Below are 24,592 nucleotides of genomic sequence, written 5' to 3' on the forward strand. Positions count from 1 at the left end.
CTTTTGGAGGAAAACCGCGCTAAAGTAAACAATTCTGCTAAGTTAATCCGTTAATTGACGTAGAACTGCTCTATTATGGAAAAGTAATGAGGTATTCGTTTTCGATACTATACATACTCGCACTCGCAGAAAGGATCCGGTACCGGCAACCCTAATTTCAATCAACGATTCGGAGGATTCTCTGGAGGGTGCAATTGGCTTATCCGTAGCCAAGCTTAGTTAGTTTAGTTTTCTTTATACTAACTAACTTAGCTTGGCTACGGAAAGCTTAATCCCAACAAGAACCCATTCGGTTTTTCCCTCATTGATCGATCATCTAATTAAAATTAAAATGAGCATACTCGGCAAAAATTCAAAAAGGAAGGGAATCCTCCACATCATAACCATTTCCATTCAAGCTTTTCTCTTTCTCTTGAACGTCCTTACGTAACTTAAGTATTCATTTAAAATTGACCATCCATCCCACATTTATCGTCGAAATTCTTCATCAATTTCCTATGCTTCTCCTCTCGTTACAGTTCCTCCATCCAGGGTGACCATCCTGGACGAGCGGGGAGCAGCAGTTCTGGACAGCATGGTCGGCCCCTACCAGGAACACGCCGATATCAATTTGACCTGCGTGTCCAGCGGGGGCATCCCGACGCCAAAGGTGACCTGGTGGAAGGAGCACGCCCTGCTGGACGACTCCTTCATGATCCTCCCGGACGGGACGGTTAAGAACGTCCTCTACCTGGAGAAACTGACCCGCAGTGATCTACACTCGGTAAGTAAACACACACACACACACACACACTCACTTCGCATTCGTTGAAGTGTATACATTTCACAATCAAAGCAGATTAAACCCGACTTAGCCAACATTAAAGGCGATAAAACGCCGCACGATGAGGTGGTGGCAGCAAGGTACCACTTATCGATCAAAAGAAGTCGTAAAAAACTAATAACGATTGGGAGCGAGGAACTGTCGAAGAGTGTGGTCTCCTCGGTCAATCGCAGTCGGCGAGGTGCCAGCCAACTATATAGGTGGCGAGCTATAAACGGATTACAACTTCGTGGAAAAAGGCGAGAAAGAGCAGGCAATAAAAAAAAAATCCACCACAAAGTTGTAACAACAAACACCTCCAATTAACCTCTCGAGAACTGCAGTGCTGCCGAGCGAGCGACCAACCAACCGCATTAAATCAGCAGAAGCGTAGCTATACCTAAGTCAGTCGATTCCCGCTGGCTTCCACCGGAGCGAAGAGGCGACTTGTTATGGGATTTATTAGACACGGTTTCGCCGAGGGGGAGAAGCGAGTGGAAACGAATGAAAATCTATTTTCTATTTACTTTCATAATCCCCCTTCTCATCGTTAAACCTACTTGGACTGGGGCCGGGAAGGTGGGAACATAAAATCCCCAGAACACAGATCCGGGGAGGGGGAAAGAAAAACAATTTCAATCAATCCAGCAGTTCTGTGATGTCCATTGAAGGAGCATCGTTCGGTCGGAATTATTGAATATTGACCAAGTAGGCACTGCCACTGATGGGGTAGTTTTTACCCCAAATCAATGGCTACTTGGATGGATCTAGCACGCTGACCCAATTGTCAAATGCAATAACGACTGCTGCTTTATTGATTCTGTCGTATCTTTCAAGAGCGCTTGACTATTGAGGTTGCAACGATGACGACGACGATCGATGGATGGTTTTTCACAGAAGAAAAAAAAAATCATCCCAACGACGGGTGATGAAACAGAAAGAAAAACTACGCTTCGTTACACGCTAATGGTCATCGATCAGACGCCGTCGGGTGTCGAATAAAAAAGCAAGAAGTGGTGGTTTCTTTCAATATGAGGGAAAAAATGTGTGCGTGCGCGACGAGAAGGGAAACGGTAGTAATGTAAACGAAGGCAGCAATAAAACCGTAAAATTCTAGCGGTTAATGATGAAAATTAAATTTTATGTTAATTTTTTCGCTTCCTTCCTGCGTCCATTGAAGCGATACGCTATTTAGCATTTGATTGGGAAGAAACGTGCTGGTAACAACGGCTAATTTAGAATTTATCGATACCCTGGCCGAGTCAATTTGGAAGGAACGGCGGCGAGAGATGTGATTGGAGAGTAAATGGGAAGTGATTTTGTGGTCCCATGTTCTCAAAACAGAAGAAGACGGTTGGGGAACGGGAGGATTGGGGTTAATTTGATTTTCTAGCAGGAGGAGATTTGCATAATCCTGACTATGGAAAAACGTCTGAATGGTGGAAAGCTTGATTATGCGATCGTACCTGGTAGGGATTATTTTTAGAGCAACGGTGTAAACTTACGTTGATGAGAAAATTTCCATAACAGGCTTATTGTCAGACTTCACAGTCTGGTGGGACTGTGAGTAAATAAATTGATAAAATTCGGTGTTGAAGGCGTGTGATTTTTTTTCGGGTGAATAGATTGTAACCACCACAAAGCACTCATTCATGCCTGCAAAGCTTGGCAACATTTTACACCTTCCACTGTCCAGGAACACCTGGATCACCGTTTTCAAAGGCACGTTTGTTTTTTCATATGAAATTTTTTTACCTCCAATTATGAAGATGATGGGGACCAAGGTGAAAATATCATACGATAAATGTTTACCTCCGATTATGATAAGGGGGGATCAAGGTGAAAATATCGTATGAAAAATTGTCCAATCCGATTGTCACCTGATGTTTTTCAAGAAAATGCGAGTTTTGCGGATGTTGTCAAAAGATCTAGTCGTGCAAATAAAAGTAAAAATATTAGTTACAGTAACAGTAACAGTAAAATTAACAGTAACAGTAACATTAATAGTAACAGTAACAAACAGAGTAATCGTAAGACTCGTCCGGTCATTGTGATTAAACCGAAAGAGTCCAAACAACCTTGCGAAGATACTCGTAAGTTTTTGAAAACTCAGTTGGATCCAAAAACACACAAAATCAGTAATTTCAGGAATGGTAAAGATGGCTCCATTATTGTTGAGTGTGCAACAGGAGCAAAATGTGAAAAATGGTATTGAAAGCAATCTGGGTGAAAAATATAGTGCTGTTGTTCCCACCTCGGTGCCAAGATTGAAAATAGTGGGCATGAGCGATCAGTTTTCCTCCGATGCACTATGGGCAAAAATGGGTCCAAAATTACCCAAAATTCAATATCTCAACAGCACGCTGAATTCCGGCCATGAAAAACGACTTTTCCGAAGGGAAATCGTCCGGAACCCATAGACCGGAAAGCCTTGTAGGTATGTGTTTTGGAACATTTTCCCCCATTTTCCCCTACTTTTTGGAGGAAATGTTTTTTTCACAGCTCTATTTTTCGTAAAACATAAGCACTTTATGCATGGTTTTAGAATACTATGTCTTTAAACAACAGTTCATGAGATATTAGAGGAATACGGGGTACACTTTATAGGGGATTAAGGGGTAAAAGTGAACCCTCGCAAAATTTATTTTAATTCATAAAAATGTTGAACGATGCGATTGTTTGACTGACCCCAAAGGCTGCCTGCAATAATAAGATTTTTTTTTTAAAGTAGTGAACATGTTTGAAAATCCACGCTTCACTTATAACAAGTTAAGTGTTGGGGCCGGTCTTGTTTCTGTTGTTCATAAACGATTTGTCTAAAATAGGATTGATTGGAGAACTTCGACTCTTCGCTGATCTACAAAGGATCGAATTGTGAATCAATTTTACAAAACATCAAACATGATGTGAATTTGCTAATGGAGTACTTCAAGGCTAATGTACTTTCGTTGAACCTGACAAAAACGAAGTACATGTTGATTCATTCACCAAGGAGGTGCATTCCAGCACATGATCCACTTGTTATTCAAGGCCAGGTGTTAGACGAAGTTTCCGATTATCCGTTTCTAGGCCTTGTAATTGATTCGTCTATGAGTTGGAAGCCACACATTGAGTCGTTGAAGAAAAAAACAACCTCTTTATGCGGAATTTTGTGGAAGATTTCAACTTTTGTGCCCCTTGTATGCTTGAAAAACATATACTTTTCGCTGATTCATTCGAGACTCCAATACCTAATAGCAAATTGGGGAAGTGCAAGTAAATCCAATTTACGACAACTCCAGGTTATTCAAAATCGGTGAGTGAAGATTATACTGCGGAAGCCATTTTTGTATCCAACAAGACTATTGTATAGTGACAGCCGGAGCAGCTCTATTTTACCAGTAAAATCACTGTACGAATTCCAAATCTTGATACAAATGCATAAGATTGCTACAAATCAAACTATACATCACAACTACGCTATAAGGAGAATGCAGCACACCAGAGCATCGCGTCAGATGGGAAACTTTGCCCTGGTACGTCCACGGACAGAGTTTGGACGTAAGAGAATTACGTACATAGGTAGCAAGTTGTACAACGATTTACCATCAACCTTGAAAAATCTACGTGCCAAACTGATTTAATACGCAATTAATCAATCTTTGATGTGAATTTCGCTAATAAACACGAGGAGCATTTCTTATAGCAAACTTACCATAACAAAATGGGCATTGGCTCATTTAAGTAAACAAACTAACACTTCTTCCGACTGTGGCACCTCTCTTACTCGTCTGGGTCGGAGTGTACGTCAACTGTATTGAAATGTATTAGGGGAATTTACGTATTCTCGTCAATCTAAGCAGCGTCCGAACTTCTATTAGCGATTTCTCAGCGTCACACACATACATGACAGGTTTGTTTGTTGAAATTTATCTGCTGCTTGCTGTTCTACCAATTCCAATCGACAGAATTGATCAAAACGGGTTGAACATGTTTTTACAACACTCCAAACTTCTCAGGTGAGAGTGACTATTGTCGGCAGTCTCTTTTTCTTCGGCACCCTTTCCATTTGAACTGCGTGTTAAACAGATGTTCTATTATCGGTAACTCGAAATCAGTCGTATTTTGTAGTATGTATATTTCATTTAAAGAAAAATATGGTATAACAGGAATTCACAGTCGTAAAAATGTAATCAGATTTAAGCTGAAAAGGTAAGGAATCGGCTTAATACATTCAGCGAAGAGTTTTGATGGGAAAATACAGTGAAATAAATGTTTCAATTTCGGTTGCCGAAAACAGTAAATGGGTGCCGAAGCCATAATTTACCCTACTTGTTTGAAAATGAATAAAGAACGAAAAATGAAATTGGACGTCAACCATGCCGCATTTAGCTCGAAATGTTTGCTCTATAAAAGACTTTTTGATCAGATTAAAAACAGTTTGCATTCCAATAAATAGCAGCCAAGTTCCAGGAATGTGAATCAATTCGTTTTTTTGTATTTGAATATTACGGGGTTGTCAACAAACTACGTAGCATTACGTCAGATTGTTGAGGAAAAACGTCCTCTTTTAGTTTTCTTATCTGAAACTCATATTGTAGAAACTGAAGCTTTTGATCAGTATAGTATTCCGAGATAAATTGTTGCTGCTTGTTTATCACATTCTAGACACACTGGCGGTGTTGCTATTTATGCCAAAGAATCAGTTCAATTCAACCTTCGTACCAACGAAGTTATTCATGGCAACTGGTTCTTGGGCATTACAGTTGTACGTGGCATGAAGATGGGTAATTATGGTGTTTTGTATCATTCTCCCAGTTCTAGTGACCAGTTGAAGTTTTAGAGAACTGGCTCGAGCCATTCGTTGATTCTAGTAAATTAAATATATTGGCTGGTGATTTTAATATTAATTGGCGTGACAACCATAATTTGAATCATTTGAAGCGTTTAGCTGAGTTTTTTAATTTAAAGCAAACGGTAAATGAATTTACGCGTATTTCCAGGCACAGTAGAACTTTAATTGACCACGTTTATTCCAATTTTGATTCCATTTGTTCAGTTACGGATACTGATTTGAAAATAACCGATCATGAGACTTTAGTGATTAATGTCTTAGACGATAACGATAATTTTGTAAAATTGAAGTGCTGGAGGAAATATTCGAAGCAAGCTGTTTCAAACCTTGTTGAGAGAAGCCTGGATTTTCCATTCGCGGCCGGTAACTTAGATGAATCTACAGCTGTTCTTAATAACGCTTTGAAAACGTATACTAATCAACTAGTTGAGCAAAAGTTTGTTTCTTTGAAGAACTCGAACAGCTGGTTCAATTTAGATCTTTTGCGTCTTAAACGGAAAAGGGACAAATGGTACAAAAAGTTTTGTAGATCAAATAATGACAATCATTGGACTAGGTACACAATCGCACGTAATAAGTATTCACAATCGATAAAGAAAACTCGTTGTGAATATGTTCAAAGGAAGATTGATCAGCATCAAAACAACAGCAAAGAGTTATGGAAAATTTTGAAATCTTTATTAAAACCTAGTAATTGCAAACCGCGGTCCATAACTTTTAATGGCACATTAGAACAGCTAGAACAAGTAATTTCAGCTATGTTTAATGATTATTTTGTAGACAGTGTTATATTGATTAATCAATCCATTGAATGAACCTGACGAAATAAAACAGCCAGTTAATAGCAGTTGTAGATTTGAAGTTTTTCACCCAATTACATTAGATGAACTTAGAGTTATTTGTTTTTCATTAGGAAAATCGGCTGGAGTAGATAATGTTAATGCTAGAGTTATTCAAGATTCAGGGTGTCGACTCAAAGTCGAAAATAAAATTCCCTGACTTTCCCTGACTTTCCAGTCGGTTTTCAGAAAAATTCCAGTCCACAAAACTTCGTTATTTTAACCTAAGAAGCTACAACGTGATGTGCTTTATTATACTGTAGCTTAAATTAAGGTTAGTTTAAAATGAGCAGCAGGGTAAGCTTTCGAAAATATCAAGAATAGCATACTCATGGCACTTACAACAGAACTTGATACTAATACAATTTTTACAGACCATATGACCGACTACCTACGAAGGATGTGAATAGACCTAGGGCTATAAATACATATTATAATATAATAATGAATAACTACTGCTCACAACTAGGATCAAATAATGGACGCAGTGGTTCAACTCCCCCCAACAAAAAAAGTAATAATAGGAATATTTAATCAATGTCACCAAGCTCTCAATTTGTGTTCATAATTTCACAGCCAAATAAAAATCAACCCGTAGACGATCCTTTCTCTTTACATATAAATTATTTTAAAATAACAGAGCAGTGATTATTCTTGCTTTTGCAACCGAACCTGAGGATGCACTGCTCATGCATTAGTCAGTTTCGTACTTTCTGGAACTCCATATGACAACCGCAGACATGGTAAAATAATTTAAGTTTAATTATCATTAACATTTTATTCTCTCAGTGAGTTCACATTACAACGAGAAATTGCAAGTTTAATATGTGTTTATTTTCGGATTACGTTTAAAAATATTTATCATTTGAGCAGAACAATTTTCTCCTGCAAACGACGATCCTTGTCTACTTGGAAAGCGAATGCGATTTTTCGAACTCACTGAATAAGTTCATTCAAAATTTGTAAGTTTTCGAACCCGCTTGCATGAGTAACACCATCATAGATCTGACGTCGCGCTACGACTGAAGGCCCAAACGCAATGTGGGCGGAAGCGGAACGGAAACGCTGTCACAAATGACATCAAGATGCCTAACCGCACTCGATTTGATTCTAACTAGTTTTTAATCCGACAAATAGGCTTCCTCAGATCGGGCTTTTCCGCTACCACTGCCGTTCCGCTGTCATTGCGCTTGGGCCTTGACTCTTCCCTCATGTTTTCAAAGATATTCTGCATTTACCGAAAAACCTCTCTATGCATTGGCGTTGCCATGCGATAAGCAGCAAATCATTTTCACAACCAACAATAGTTCTGATTACGCCGACCAATAACCTGTGCCAAAAAACGTCCAGTCGTTCCGTTTTTGCGATCATGTTGATCAAATGTGCATTTACCTGTGCAATATTGTTATTATTATTTATTATTGGTCGGATACCACGTTGAATTGACGAACCATGGCGACAAGAGAGCTGTTAGCTGCATGATTGGTATTGTGCGCTTCCTCGTGTAGCAAAGCTCTCGGATGGAGTGTACGGACAGGTGCATATACATTAATCTTAGCCAGTAACTCCGGCACATCATATTCAGCAAGCAAAACTTTGGCAACGAAGACAGCCTGCGATGCGTTTCTCCGCTCACCAAGAATATCCAAGCCCAGCAAACGACAGTGATCAGCATACGGTGGTAGATTAAGCGGGTCACTCCAAGGAAGATGGCGCAATGTGTATCTGACGAATCTACGTTGGACTCGAAGCTGTGCAATCCATACTGCCTGGTAGCGACTCCAGACAACACACGCAAACTCAAGCAATGAGCGCACCAATGAGCAGTAAAGAGCTTTAAAACACAAAGGATCCCATAAAATTGCGCACACACGAAACATAAAAGATCTCCAGAAGCTTTTGTAATTCTAAGTAATCAGCTTGGTTGCGAACAACAATGTAAATTTTCAGGTCATCAGCAAAAAACAATTTACCTCCGCTAGGCAGGATAAACGTTGCATCGGCGCAAGGCGTTGCATCACAAATAGAGAGAAGAGCAGTGGTCCCAGTATGCTTCCCTGTGGAACTCCGGAACTGTTCGAGAAGCAGTAAGATGAGTAGTTTCCGATGCAGGCAGTAACTTGCCGTTGTACGAGGTACGATCTCAGCCAACTGCAGAAGGGAGCAGAACATCCAATTTTGTACAGTTTTGCTAGTAGAATGACGTGCACAACTTTATCAAACGCAGCTTTAAGATCTGAGTAGATGGCATCCACTTGGAGTTTCTTAGATACATTTTTCATGCAGAGAGACGTAAAGCTGACGAGATTCGTTTCGACGGAGCGGCCAGGAAAGAAGCCATGTTGGCAGGTGCTAATGTAGTTTTTGCAGGAACCAAACAATCTCTCATTGACCAGCGAGTCGAACACTTTCGATTCGACCCCGAGCGAGGTAATCCCACGGTAGTTTTCCACATTGCATTTGTCTCCTTTCTTGAAAACTGGGAACATAGTAGAGCATTTCCAAAGGGTGGGAAACTTACGCTGATGGAGCGATAAATTAAAAAGCAGGGTCATCATTGCATCATTGTGGCTAAGATATCACAGCATTTTTTCAGCACAGTAGATTGCATAACGCTCGGTCCGGGTGAAAAAGAAGATTTAGTTTTCCTTATCGCAGAGAGAACCATTTCAACATCCACAGTAAAAACATCCATGTTTACGACATCGGTTGGCACATCGCGGACTGCGTTGCACAAAAAAGGCACCATAGGGTTGTCCATCTGAAATTCGCATTGAAATGGCTCAACTTCGACAGCAACTGATTTAAAGAAAGCTAGCTTAATACCACGTTCAGACTACAGAGCTATAACATATTATAACGGTTGTCAAATAATTGCAACACAGAAACCACCATCAAGATAGTGCTATAACATGTTATAAATCTGTAGTCTGAACGTACTGTTAGCCATCAGCAGCGAGACATTCAAACAGTTTTTAACATCTTGGTAGGAAGCTGACGTTGGTTCAATTTTGTCTTTCTGGACGCCTTGAATAAATTTTCGTATTTGCGGAGTAATTTTGATTGCCCTCTGAACAGCAGCACTATTTTCCAACCATCGGTGACCGCAAAACTTTAGCGGGAATATGGTAGATCCAGAATACATCGTGATAAACGCTCGTCTTGCTGGTAAATCTTTGAAGATATTGTAGATACCACGCAAATATTTGACAACATCCCAACTGATACTGTGAACACTATCCTTGAATGTATTATGCAAAATATACAGCCCACAGCTTCCCAGATCTATCAGCTTCTCGCCACCTTTTTGTACCTCTAGCTTCAATTTACATTGGGCCCATCCATGGACACTTGCAGCAACTTGTTCGAAGAGATACCGGCAAGGGCGTCCATAAACGCAGCGAGTAGATCTGATGCCCGGGATCTTCCCAAAAACTTTCACGTCATGCACTGATAAAATTTCAAAGATTGTTTTATGTGTCCCACACATGATTTTTTGCAATGTGATCAACATTATGTTTTTCGCTGACCTACATTAAAATTCCCTGACATTCCCTGACTTTCCAGATCATAAATAGAATTCCCTGACATTCCCTGACTTTCCAGGTTTTCCAGGTAGTCGACACCCTGAGATTGCTTTCATGTCATTGGCCACATCTTGCTGGACCTTATTAATGAATCATTACAAACTGGACATGTGCCACAAATTTGGAAGGAATCACACATTAGAGAAAATTTTAGAACTTGTTGTTAAAGGCCAGCTGTTGGAGTATTTAAATAGTAATAGTTTGTTGATACCAGAACAATCGGGGTATCGGGAAGGTAATTCTTGTGAAACCGCGTTGAATTTGGTATTAGCGAAGTGGAAAAATAACTTGGAGTGTAAAGATTCGATTGTTGCTGTTTTTTGGATCTTAAACGCGCTTTTGAAACAATTTCTAGGCCCTTATTGTTAAGATCAATCAAGCGCTTTGGAATTACGAGTACTGCATATAAATGGTTTGAAAGCTATTTGTCTGACAGAACTCAACGGACTGTTTTAATGACTCTGTTTCCAGTCCCGTGGGGAATAACCTTGGAGTGCCCCAGGGAAGTGTATTAGGGCCCCTGTTATTTATTATGTATATTAATGACTTGCGACGTGTTTTACGATTTTGCGACATTAATCTTTTTGCAGATGATACGGTGTTATTCATTGCAGCTAAGGATTTAGATGATGCCGTTTTACACTTGTATGAAGATTTGCGTTCTCTAAGTAGATGGTTGAAGTATAAGCAGTTAAAATTGAATACAAGTAAAACTAAATTTATGGTAATTTCGCGGAATCGAGTAAATCAGAACGTCTCTGTTGTAATTGATGATGAGACTATTGATCGCGTTCGTGAGATTGAATATCTTGGCGTGATTATTGATGACACACTTAAGTTCAAATCTCACATTGACAATGTCATCAAGAAAATTGCCAAGAAGTATGGAATTCTATGTCGACTGAAAAACGATTTAACTATTGCCAGTAAAATACAGCTATACAAATCAATCATCTCTCCTCATCTTGACTTTTGCCCTTCCATTTTATTTCTGGCCAATGCAACACAAATATCGAGATTACAGCGCTTGCAGAATAAAATAATGCGTTTGATTTTGAGAAGTAATAGATTCACTTCCTCAACTTTGATGCTAGACGCCTTACAATGGTTGTCGGTGAAGCAAAGAATTGTATATTTGACTATGGTGTTCATTTTTAAAGTAGTTAACGGTTTGTTGCATCGATATTTGTGTAATCGAATTGAAAGAGGAAGTGACTTTCATAGATATAATACTAGAAACGCGGTTGAAATAAGAACACCACATTTCTTGACTTGTGCTTCACAAAATTCATTATATTATAAAGGAATAAATGTTTTCAATTCGATGCCTAGACATATCAAACGTTCAGCAACACTTACAGAATTTAAAAGACACTGCATTAAACACGTTAAAACTGTCTTTTGAACAGTTATCCAGTGTTTTTTTATGAATTGACAAATTATGTATCTTGACGAAGTTATCTCTAACGGATTATTTTATATGGATAGCTGTCATAACAACTTTTTAATAATTATTGTAGCACTGCAAAAACTATTTCTGTTTGCCACGATGGTGATAATGGATTTTTAATATTTGATTTAATAGTAGATTAATTAAAAAAAAAAGTAGTCTACAAAGGTTTGAGCCTCGCGCGCGTATTACGGATATAGAGTAGTTAGTAGTAAGTTTTCTGGCAAATGTTGGGGGTTCGTGAGCATTCCTGACATTGCTGAAAATTATGATAGCATCAGATTGCGGGGTTGCTAGTGTAATAGGATGCTTTGTTGATTGTTCATTAACTCTTGATTGTTTTTTATTTTTTATCTAGTTCGTTTATTTGTAAGGCTCAATCACGTTAGCTTTACGGAGCCGATAATTCATTGTTCTTTGTTCGTAACAAAATTCACTTAATTCTATGTCTAGAAGGAGTTGGGCCGAATACTCGCGGCTTACTCGAGGTTAGAGGGGTACATTGTCGAAGGATAGGAAAAGGGGAGGAGCTTGGGGTAGGGTTTCGTTGTCTCATCAGAGTGATGTCGCCAGTATGAACGGTAGTGTGGTTCTAGATTCGTCTGGAGTTCGACCGGCTATGGTGACCAGTGGGCGACGATGAGACTCATCGAGAACTCTGGATTGTTTGTAATACTTATGAATATTGTAGGTGGACAAAAAGACGAACTAAGAAGTGGACGCCTGAGCTTTTCCATATTTATATCGCTGTGAAGCAACTGTAAACTCTAGAGGGAATTTATATCTGTAACTGAAACCAGTTCGATTTTGTTTGCCAACCTGGTTAAAATGTCATATTTAATTATCTTAAAGATAAATCGTCCAGCTCAAACCTTTGTAGGGGTAAGAGGTGGGACCATCGTCATCATCTTTTTTTATTTTATTTTATTTTATTATGATAAGAGGAGACCAAGGTGAAAATATCGTATGAAAAATTTTCACCTCCAATTATGATAAGGGGGACCAAGGTGAAAATATCATATGACAAATTTTCACCTCGCCAATTATGATAAGGGGGGACCAAGATGAAAATATGGTTAGTCAAGGTTAGTCGACGACTATTTTTGATCAAAAACAATTTTTTTATTCGGTAGCATTTCTTATAACTGCATTTTTTACTTAGATGACTTCTAGGTCACTAGAAAAAATATGTATCATAATTATAATCATTTAAATTGTAAGCAAATTCACTATTTTGGGGTAGTAATTCATCGCAATTTAATAACCAATGATTTCTGAGGGTGACTAAAATTCTCTCTTGGGGTGAAACTTACAGAACTTTCATAATCAGCGATTCTCGTCACTATGGAACTGTATGGAGTAGATTCTACTTTAGATTACTTAAAAAAATTATTTGCCTTTCTATACGTACCGTTTGATTTGATAAAGGGTCACAAATTCTTGTTAGACATCTAAAACCGGTTCTTGTTTACTTGACATGTGTTCACTTGAAAATTGTTTGATTTAGCAAGAATTTTGTTCAATCGTCTAGTCTTACTCAAACTGGAAACAATTGTACACTAAATTTTCCAGACGGATCGTTCAGCTGAACTTGCGAGTCGGCTATTCCAAGACTTTCCTGGGCTTGGCTGGATAGGAAATCCACAAGCGGTGGTCATTTCCACGGCTGGGAGCAGGTCACTATTCAATGGCTAGCTATAGCATCTATACTGCTTGCGATAGTGCCATTCCACAGAAAATAATGAGCATCCCACATCAGTTTATTTATGGATTCCAAGGTGGGATGTTGAAACATCAACTACAAGCTGCTACAGGTGCAAAGAAGTCAAACTTTTTTATGAGGGTTTCAATGAACCCACCATATTTTTAGAGAACCATTAAAAATTAATTCATCTAGCGTTCCATCCATTATTGGGGCAAAAATCCTCTACCGCAGCTTTATGGCTGAAACTCCATCCAAACTTTTGGCTGGCAGCTCTTCTCCCCTTTCTTACGATAGTGTAAGTCTGCATCGCAACTTGGCAGCGCGAATACTATCAATTATCGAAAATAATGCCAGCATTTCATGGCCACAATAGGCGTGAAAATCAAAGAACCAACTTCACTTCCCATTATCGAACCCGTTATAAAATTCCTCCGAACAAAGAACCGGCACACTGACGCAACCATGGAAAATTCCACCCCAAAAGACTAACGCTCCTGCACGTGTACCGAATTTCAACCTTCAATTAACGCACCCATAGAATCACTCTCTTTCTCTCGTCTCGCCTTACTAGACAAAACGAACCTGACAAGGCTGCGCTTAAATCTTGCGAGATTAACCATCATTTGATTGATAAACGCCTAGCGCCGGATGGTCGATAGAGGTGGGCGACGAATGGTTCGTGAAAAGTATGAAAGATTTCGCCTCGTTTTTCGTTCCATTCATTATCCCATCCCCAGCTTACCGCCCACTGAACCGAACTTCCACCCCGTTGTATCCGGACAGACGCCGTGGCGGAAAATAGCCGAAACTTTATGAACGGAATTAATCTCGCCTTTCGTCCGGTTTGGCCCCGCGCAGTAGGCGGTTTGGATTCGAAAGAAAATACACCTAAGTAGGTAGTAGGCGGAAACGGAGGAGATTTGTTTTTACGCACCGCTCTGATGACGGTGTTTTCATGGCTACTTAAAAAAAACAGACATCCCCATCCATAGCCTCCTTCCATTGCGACTCGCATGTGTTGGTACAAATCTTTGGAATCTCCAACTTTTTTTCTTAGACCTGGACGTTGTTTTTTGTTTTTGCTGCTTCGGGTTTACTGTTATGGTGGAAAAAGGACCCGAATTACACGAACATAAAGTTTCAATGAAAAACATCATGTTTTATGGGCACCAGTTGTTTTGGGATTCGGAAGTTTAATGCTTGCTGTTCGGATTTGATGTGAAACAGGGTAAGAAAACAAAAAAAAAGTTGGCGAACTAAACCAGTTTCAACGAGTTGGAATCAACACTCATTACCAGCAGTATTAGCAATGGGACCATTTTCTTCAGGCGACGTAATTCAAGCCGCTATCGATGTTGTCGATCGAGTTCCCCTTTGAACATACTTTTTGATGAACCATTTAGATTTTAACCACTTTCTTCGAACTTTATCGATAATTTGGCCGCGTTGGCAGGACTCATAAATCATCGGAAATTTTTCCTAACTTTCCAGAACGCCATCTAAGTAAATAACTTTGCCCAGAAGAAGGAAAATCTTCGAAAGCGTGCTACCGTCTGCTTCCGGTAAAGCGCTCTGTTTTCATCTCATTGATTTTTCCGTTAATTACACCCTTTCTTTATCAAACCCATCGTGCTCCGGGTTCTATCCCCGTCCGCAGCACAACCAATGTAATTACTGTTTTCGAAACAAAACAAAAAGTACACTCATTTTCCACTCATTCCGAATTGAGCTGCCGCGAGCAGTGCCTACTTCGATCGAGAGGCTGGAAATGAGCAAATGAAATCCGCGGTTAATGTCCGGAAAAAAAAAGTTTTTATTGTTGTAATTCACTATTGATGATGGTGTGCGTGCGTAAACGCATTCCGGGATCTGGAGCGGGATCGATCGTTTCCTTTTCCGGCTATAGGCTGAGGGGGGTGCTGATTGACGAACCGTTTCAAGAGGGAGCAACAATGACTGCGTTTATGTTGGTGATTTTATGAAATGATAATGTTTTGAGGCTCGTTTCGGCACATGTTAAGTATCAATTTACAACCGTAATTTTTCTTTTTTTGTTGCTTAAACGTAGATGAAAAGTTCATGAAGGAAACTTTACGGTGGATCGCAAAGTAGCGGAACGCGTCCTGTTGAGGGTTTTCTTGAAACAAACAGAGAGCGAAAGAGAAGCGGAAGTTGCATTGTTTACCGATTGCTTGGATTGAAAAGTTATTCTTGCTGATAAGTGACTTCCCGTGATCATCATCGGCGGTTCGGGGAAGTTGGAAAATGTGAATGAAAAGAAATTTAAAGACTTTTTCCCACCAGAAAAGTAAAACTTTCAAGCGTAACCAAACAAGTGGAGCGTGACGGGTAAAATTAAGACTGGTAAAATGTTTTCTTTTCGTAGAAATTTGTCGGAAAACGGGGTAAATGAGTTTGTTTTTCTTATCGTGATTTTCTCTCCTTTTCTCTTTCAGGTCTACACGTGCCAAGCCAGTAACGGGCATCTGGTGCCACCACTGTCCAGCAATGTTAAATTAGTACTAAATTGTAAGTATCTTGTGATCGATTATATTTAACGCAGTAAACTTTTCTTTCCATTATTGTATTCATCAGTTGAGCGATACAATCGATATCACTAGCATATTATTAGAGTGTTGTGTTCTTCGGACCGGAATTTTTGACGTTTTTATAAAGTAACCTTTGAGTTAAAGGTCTTCTTTTATGATTTGAATAGAAAACCGATGAAAAGTTAATGGTTTAGGCGTTTAAGGCGATTGACCTCTTGGAAGGTGTTATAACACCATCGTGGATGATATAAAGAATAACAAGTATACAGGTCTTTTTCAGGTGACTGTTGAGAAATGAAGCCATTTTAGCGTGTTTTGCGAATATTTTGAAGCATTTTCAGCCGTTATGAGGTCAATGTAGGGTATTTAAAAAAAAAATATCGTTTCAAATCGATTTTTATGGTTGCCGAGTTTTGTAGTTTCCTTATAAAATTTTAGAGTGATGCTGGACTTTTCCTCTATTTTCCTGAAAAATTGGCTCGTTTATATGGAAAAACGATTTAATGTTTACAATTATAGGGTTATTTACCAATTTTTGCACAGCTAAGCACGAATCTACGAGGTTTAAAACGTTTTCTAAGTAGGAATTCATCAAGAAATATTCTATTGCAATTGATAATATATTACCAGAGCTAATTTGCAATTCGTAATAGTTAAAACTTTAATTATAATAAATCTTTTGATTGTGTCTTACAGCCCATCAGTTACCATTTGCATTGAAATTTTATTATTGCACACTTTGTAGGGTTTATGTCCCTAACCTTAGTCTAATATGACACCTTCAATTACATTTTACTATCTGTGTTCCTACCCTACCAGCTGTGTGTTATATTGTATCCCTATACACTGTCAATAAATATAGTAGTTCATCTGTTCCGCAAGTACTTCGTTGTGCATGGGAAGAGTTAAGTTTACCGACCATCCGATTCCCGTTCGACTGTACGCTCGAATAGCTCTTCGCAGCGTATCTCGTCCGGTGGGTATTTGCCCTTGCAGGGCCAAACCGTTCCAACAACTTCTCCAGATCGCTCGATACCGACATGTTACAAGTATATCTCGTACCTTGGCTTGATGTAGTAACTTCGCCTGTTACTATCCAACCGAAAACTGATTCGGTGAGTACTGGCAGACCGGTTCCCAGTGGAATCTCTCTTCCGGATGGGAAGAAGCTGAAGCAAGCTTGGATTCCCATGACCAAGTCGACCTTTCTCGAGTGGAAGAATTCAGGATCTGCCAGTTCGATGTCTGCTGGTATGTCCCATCCATTTCCCTACAATGAAGAAGTAGGCAGACAAGCTGTGACCTCTGGCAAGATGAGAAAATCCATCGGTCTAAAGTACGACGAGAACCGATACTTGAAGACAGCATGAATTTTACGAGTGACTCTCGTTCCGGTTTGTCCGATGCCCGATATCGAAATATCCACCTTCTGGCTAGCAACTTTCATCAACTAACTGAGACCTTCAGAGATGAAGTTGCATTCCGACCCGGAATCCAACAATTCACGTGCCTGATCACAACAACTGCTGTCGCCAGAAGTACCTGCTATGTAGGATGCTGTACCGAGTTCGACGATGCTGCCTCAACCCTTACTACAGTCGCTGCCTTGGGATCCGAATCCGCATCGTTCAGGTTGGTGCTTCTATCCGAATTGGCTGTCTCGGGTGATCCTTGCCTACTGCTTCTTCCTTCGCCTTTGAAGCACAGCAGTGTGTGGTGACGAGCCTTGCAGTTTCGACACGAGAACCTTGATGAGCAATCTCGAGCTAGAGCGTTTGAAACAGTTTCGGCAGAATGACTATGCTCGAATGAACGACTCCTTGCTGGACAGCGACATTTCCAGGAAGGCTGGACACGTATGTAGTCCATGAACCTCCGTACACGATGGGCACTTAGCGCTATTCCACTGTACGGCATTGTGGCTGACCTTCGGAGAAAACGGCTTCCGTTTGGGTTGAACAGGTTCGTATCTGGATTTTTTGCTGTTAGAGACTCGAGGATCTGCATTCTTCGTTGAAGAAACTCTTGCAAGTCTTTCAGCGTGTCTTGCTCCTTAGCGGACGTGTGTTTCTCCCAACCACGTTGAGTAGCTGGATCCAGGCGTGAACTTAGCAGTTCTACCAGTAGCAAATCCCTGTATTCGGCTGGTTCAACGGTTTAATCCAACGTTTGCATCGCACGATCGAATCCATCAGCCAGTCTGCGAAGATCTGTGACCGATTCCTTGGTAAGTGAAGGCAGTTTCACTGCCCGAAAACCAGTTCTTCGCGAACTGATTCACCTCTCCAAATGTTCGTATTCGGATTCGGTAAGTCGTGGATAGTTGCATAACAATTCGCACAGTAAATCGAAAGGTGAGTGTTAGTGGGAATTCTTGAATGCTTTGGCGGACATATACTGTTCTTACATACTTGGCCTGGTAGAAGAACAACGCTGTGATTGTCCTACAATCCTGTAGATTGCTGAAAATGGCCGGGCAGATCCGAAATCCCACTCGTAAACAACGGTTGTTATGGCTGAAATCAATCACACTCGTTGACGATGGCAAATTTCCTCACTCAATGTACAATTGTTGATGTTGCTGATGATGACGATGGCGGTTGGCCAGACTGTAGATCCCTTTGATGATGGCCTGAGATGGCGATGGATCCTTTCAGGGCACTTTTAGTATGGCGCGGATCCGCAAAGGCGCAAATTGATCGTCGAATTGTCGAAATTCGATCGATCCGTGAGTTCACCGGTAGTAGAAATCCGGCTCGAAGGATCAAATTATGTCGGGGACCGTCCCGACCGCTTGATGTTGACTTCTACTTGTACGTGAACTGTTTTGAATTCCTTCTGTCCTTTCCCTTTGATCCGCATCCTTCCTTAGTCATCCAAAGACCATCCTGTTTTCCTCGCATGCACGTCTTATCCACAAAATACCGTTTATTTACAAAGGCACAACATTGATTTTATTAACTACACTACATTTATTCCTAAAACTAGACAAATTATTGTTCCGTACGGAATTCACCCCCGGTCGACCGATCACGACGATTGCTTTTTTGGACTAATTTTAATTTCCTAATGTTTACATTTCTATTACCTATTCCTATTCCCTCACTGTACGACGACCATCTCTCTCCCTCTCCGTGCAAACTCGTAGGTAATAGTGAGTGACCGCGGCGAACCGGTTCACTACCACTAGCCACGAACACTCAATCGATTGGTAGCACCTTGGAGTACCTAAAAACGCAGCAGGTGCGTTTCCGGCTGGCTGCATGATCTATTATTTATGTTACTGCAAATTGTTTAACATTGAAACAACAACTGCAACATTTAAACATGAAAACATTCCAGGTACGTGGATGTAATATCGGTCTACTGTACTCAAATTGGGTCTATAAATGGATACAACTTCATCCTATCGAAGACGAACCTCGGTCTACAAATGTTCGGCTTGTGAAATCGCGCTTCTTTTTCACTCCTTATAATTCATACATAAACACATTGTTGACGTCACTTTCACTTCTCGCGTAAAAACTGATATGCTTAAATAACACAGCAAAAAGGGGTTATCTTCCATTTAATTCCACTTAATTATTTTTGAGAGAGAGGAGTACTTAAGGGGGTTAGATTTTGATAAGTTCTTTAGTGGGAATGACACTGGTGAAAACTGCACATAGTAGTCGAAATACGTACCTGTCATGGATAACAAAAATAATTAAGTGGAATTAAATGGAAGATAACCCCTTTTTTGCTCTTTTATTTAAGCATTCCGCTAACAACCCAATTCCATTACTTCATTTCAGGTATCAGTTATTTTATTTATTTTATTGAACCGGTCAACCATGGGAGAAAAATATACGCAGCAGCTGTTTTATAGACAATTATCGAAGACATCAAATCAAGAAGACTGGAAACTCTGTCAGAATACAAGCGACATATACAGTAGCGCTGCAAATGACGCGATGATGTTGGTCTCATAGCGGTCGTTTGAGAAAATGAAAGAGATGCCAGTCTTCTTGATATGTTGTCTTCGCAATTATCCAGGCCATGCGTCTATTTACGATCCAATTACTGAACATCAATGTTTTTCCTTTACATTTGACATAGTTGACGGATGTATTGCAATAGAAAATTGGATACCGGAATAATGGACATTTTCCTGTTAAGATTACTTAAGTTAACTGAATTTTAAGCTAGTAATAGAATATTTTACAACTGAAGATTATCATCCAGCAATTGATTATGGAGCAGTCCGCTCGAATCAGACCAACAAATCAGACAGTCTAAACGTACCTCAAGGAATCGTGTGAATACATCTAGCAAAGTGTTTTGATGGGAAAGTACATACAGTGAAACTAACGTTTAAATTTTGATCCATTTGAAATCAACGTTTGAACTTTTGATTGTAGGTATTAATATTGCAAATCCATCGCTCAGTTGCTTGCGGTAGAAATCGGATCAAGTTGATTGATTTGTTTTATCGACAAATGGACATTGGACCTAATCAGCAAGGACTCCAGAGTTGTCTCTCTCATACAGCGTTGCCAGGTCAGTTTCAGGAAAATCTGGTCCAGTCGACATATAAAATCTGGAATACTCTGAAATATTTAAGCAAACACCAATTTAAATTATAATCTCTACTGCGTTGGTACATGACGTCGGATACACTATAATATAAACTACTGTAGTACTGGCAAATGCCGCAATTTTCCAGAATGTTGACGCTGGGATAGACTTACCAATACTTTGGGCCAGGGGTGTACCAAACATCACTCATTCCCAGTCTGTGGGCGTCGATCAACAAACTCAAGTGCCGTGTGAAGTGAAGGATTTTTAAAACAAATAAATACGGTGGAAAATGAAGGAACCACAACCAGGAAAATATTCCCACCGTCCTTTCACGCAAATAAGACTGGTTAAGTGCTTATCATATAAAGAGAGAGAGAAGGATTAGTTATTTCCATTTAATTTCACTACCTTATTTGCTTATCCTTGACAGATACGCGTATTTCGTCTACAACTAAATACGCGTATCTGTCAAGGATAAGCAAATAAGGTAGTGGAATTAAATGGAAATTACTAATCCTTCTCTCTCTCTCTTTATACAGGTATTCCACTAAGACGCCCACATTCATCAGGATGATACTCATAATTTGTTCTTAAGTGGATATTCCGTTAGTTGACCGCCGAACAAAACGGTCCATTGTCTGCACAGACGTCGCCAGTCTATCCCAGCGTCAACATTCTGGAAAATTGTGCCATTTGCCAGTACTACAATGATTAATATTATAGTGTATCCGACGTAATGTACCAGTGCACTAAAGATCGGCCAGTTACAGTTAGACAAAACATAAAATCAAAGCCGACGGAACTATTTTACCCCTGAAGACTATCTCCGTGTCGAAACGTCGAGTGAATTAAAACTATTTTAAATCATCAAAGAATGCGGGGCCGTTTCAATACAATATTCATATAAACATGCTATTCGAACGGTAATTAAAATTTCGAACGCCTATTTTATTTCAATAGCTTTATTTTAAAACAAGATTTCCATATGAAAATAATTTTGTTTACGATTGCTCATATTCTTTATAATTTAAATTGGTGTTCGCTTAGTTATTTCAGAGCATTCCAGATTTTATATTTCAACTGAACTACATCCCTGAAACTGACCTGGCAACGCTGTATGAGAGAGACAACTCTGGAGTCCTTTTAGAATAGGTCCAATGTCCATTGGTTCATCAACAAATCAATCAACTTGATCCGATTTCTACCGCAAGCAAACTGGGCGATGGATTTGTAATGTAGAAACATACAATAACAAGTTCAAAGATTAAATTAACCACTGTCGGCGGTTGAAAGCAAATCGATGGTTTGATCGACATAAGGTTCAATTTACTTTAATGCTTATTCGAAAAATTGAAGAGCAGTTTTTTTTCGACGCATTAGTTCAGATTGCAAAATGCTCGCACTATTCGATTCCTTTTGCTATTCTACACAAAATGACGCGATCTTTTAGCAATCTGAAATAATGCGTCGAAAAAAACTGCTTTTGAATTTTTCGAAAAAGCATCAAAGTAAATTGAACCATAAGGGCATGGGTCATGAAAAAATATTATAATCTATTACATGTTTCACTCATATCGTTCACTATTCTTAATCCAACTCCAACTAAATATGCTCGATTACTAAAAGCAACAAGTTAATTATACAACGTTCGGTCAACCCTAATCCAATCAACCGAACGCTTCAAAAATACAATAGGAATTCTCTATTGGAAGAGAATTTGAAAGAAAACAAACAATGAAAACCATGACGGCAGACCACATCGTATACCGTCCGAGTGCACTAGCGATTGATAGCAAAGTGCAAAAGAACTATCAAGCTAGAGATGTTCAAACTAAAAGAATGGCATACGGTTGCCACTGCTAGCGAGATTTCAAATGGCGCTGACGAGTGTGTTGATTTTGTTTGCGGTTTTACATTTTTTGCACTTAAATGATAAATCCGACTCGGTTTTGCCATAAGTGGATTTGCTCACAAAGTTAGTTAAATTTTTCAAGCTTTTCCAGGGAAAAATATGAGGATAATCGAGAGAGGTTTCACTCAGTCTATTAGTATACTCTTAAACAGAGCTAAATTTTCATGGGTTATCTTCATATTCGAAACGTTTTTCCTGGAAAAGCTTGGAAAATTTTCCTCTGTGAGCAAATTCAACTCACTTTTGAGTTGGTTTCATCGTCCGTGTAACGCTTTTTAACCGCCTGCAGGCTATGCAATCATCATCATATAGAAATACAGCGGTATATGTTAAATGAGCAGTGATCATCAGTATTTCTTATTATTATGTCATTATGTCGTGGCCCATGGCTAACACCACCTACATCCAAACTGAACCTGGGAACAGGCATGCTTACAATTTTGTTGGAAAGTATGGAACTTCTGCAATGAGTCTTTGCATACACTGATTCTGTATTTTAGTTGCAAGAAACTTTTTGAAATACCTTCATGAAATTTTTTTGCCATTTAAATGATCTTTATTTCTTGTGATTGTGTGGTTTACATGTATGAATTTTTTAAGTGACACAGATGCGTCTTTTCAACTTTAGTACATTTGAGATTTTAATTATTATTTACAGTTCCTAGTCCTATCAGGTCTATTTTAAAGTATGACCACCTTGGTGGGATTGGTTTGATTTGAATTGGAAAAAGGAGACTACTTATAACTACTATTTACAACTACAACTAACCTACAACTACTACTACTATATACAAATTGCTTATCAAAGCATGTTCTGATAAATTACATTTTTGTGCAAATTTAGTCTTAATTTCGTTAATTTTGGAATCTATTTTGGCAATGCCTGCCTCTTCATGTAAATTTGTTATTCTAGTGTCGAAAGGACGATCAAGAACCATCCTCAGCACTCTATTCTGAGCGACCTGAATTTTGTTCCTGTGAGTCTGTGCACATGATTCCCACACCGGAGCTGCGTAGAGGATCGCAGGTGCTATGATTTGTTTGTAGACGGCCAGTTTGTTCACCCTTGAGAGGCGGGATCTGCGGCAAATCAGCGGGTACAGACTCCTAACCAAGGCGGAACACTTGACTACGGTTTTCTCCACATGCGAGCGGAATAGGAGCTTTTCGTCAAACAACATCCCGAGATAGGTTACTTCGGCGGACCACTCAACCCTTGTGCCATCCATGATTACAGTACAAGAGGGAGCCGGTTTTAGTTTGGGTGATTGCCGATGGAGGAACATGATTGTTTGTGTTTTGGAAGCATTGATTTTGATTTTCCACGTGGTGGCATAATCAGCAAAGGCGTTAAGGCATCGTTGAAGTTTGTTCGTTATTTCGCGAGGCATCCTTCCTTTGACGGCTATTGCGGTATCATCTGCGAACAGGAAAAACACACAACCGTCTCCAAGGGGAGGAATGTCGGAAGTGTAAATGCTGTAAAGCAAGGGGCCCAGCAGACTGCCTTGCGGGACTCCTGCTGGGATGGAAAACGTGTCTGAAAGACAACCATTCAACGATACCTTAAACGACCTTTGCTGGAGGTAGCTACGGGTGATTTTAACAAGATGCAAAGGAAAGTTGAAGTTACAAAGCTTGTATACAAGCCCATTGTGCCAGACATTATCAAACGCTTTCTCAACGTCTAACAATGCCATGGCTGTAGACTTGGATACAGCCTTGTTACTTCGGATGTTATTCATCACCCGTACTAGCTGATGATTTGTGGAGTGCCCCTTCCTGAACCCGAACTGTTCCGGTAGGAGAATGTTGTGTTCAGAGCTGGTAAATATCACGGCCGTCATGTGACGATGAGAAAACAGGTCCTCTCACTATCACGAGACGAAACTACCTATCATTAGCTTTCTTGTCATTCTTCAATGATCAAGCACTCATGAGAATTATTCTTATGCGGTTTTGACATCAACATTTCTAACTGATTTAGATGAATTTAAGCAAACAACCGTATGTAATCGGTAGAGTGAATATATTATTAGGATTTCCTCGGTACAAGTAATTTAAATAGCATTAAATGACCTTGTAATTACGATGAATACAATACTGTCACGTTCTGTCATGACAAAAAATTCGATGAGATTTTGAAGAAAATCTCCATTATCGTTTTCTCATCCAATGATAGCGACAGAAGTATCTCTGTAAATATCGCGTGAGATCTTTCATTGAAAATGACATTTGCCAACCCTGGTTGTGTTCCTCGACAAACTTGAGCAAACGATTGAGAATAAGATTCTCGAACAATTTGCTCAGCGCTGAAAGGAGGCTGATTGGTCTGTAGCTTGAAGCTAGCGTTG

At 39.6% G+C, this 24,592-nt stretch overlaps 1 protein-coding gene across 1 annotated transcript in view; it reads left to right on the forward strand.

Moving 5' to 3' along the window:
• The window catches only part of side-V (sidestep V), a 307,327-nt gene that overhangs the window by 237,725 nt on the left and 45,010 nt on the right, over positions 1 to 24,592 (forward strand). The window contains exons 5-6 of the mRNA XM_065239440.1: positions 519 to 763; positions 15,674 to 15,746. Of these exons, the coding sequence (XP_065095512.1) occupies positions 519 to 763; positions 15,674 to 15,746 (318 nt within the window). The remainder of the gene's footprint in view (positions 1 to 518; positions 764 to 15,673; positions 15,747 to 24,592) is intronic.

The sequence above is a fragment of the Ochlerotatus camptorhynchus genome, unplaced genomic scaffold (assembly GCF_037179485.1).
Source record: "Ochlerotatus camptorhynchus isolate MF236.1 unplaced genomic scaffold, CSIRO-AGI_Acam_v1.1 ptg000055l, whole genome shotgun sequence".
Lineage (NCBI taxonomy): Eukaryota > Metazoa > Arthropoda > Insecta > Diptera > Culicidae > Ochlerotatus > Ochlerotatus camptorhynchus.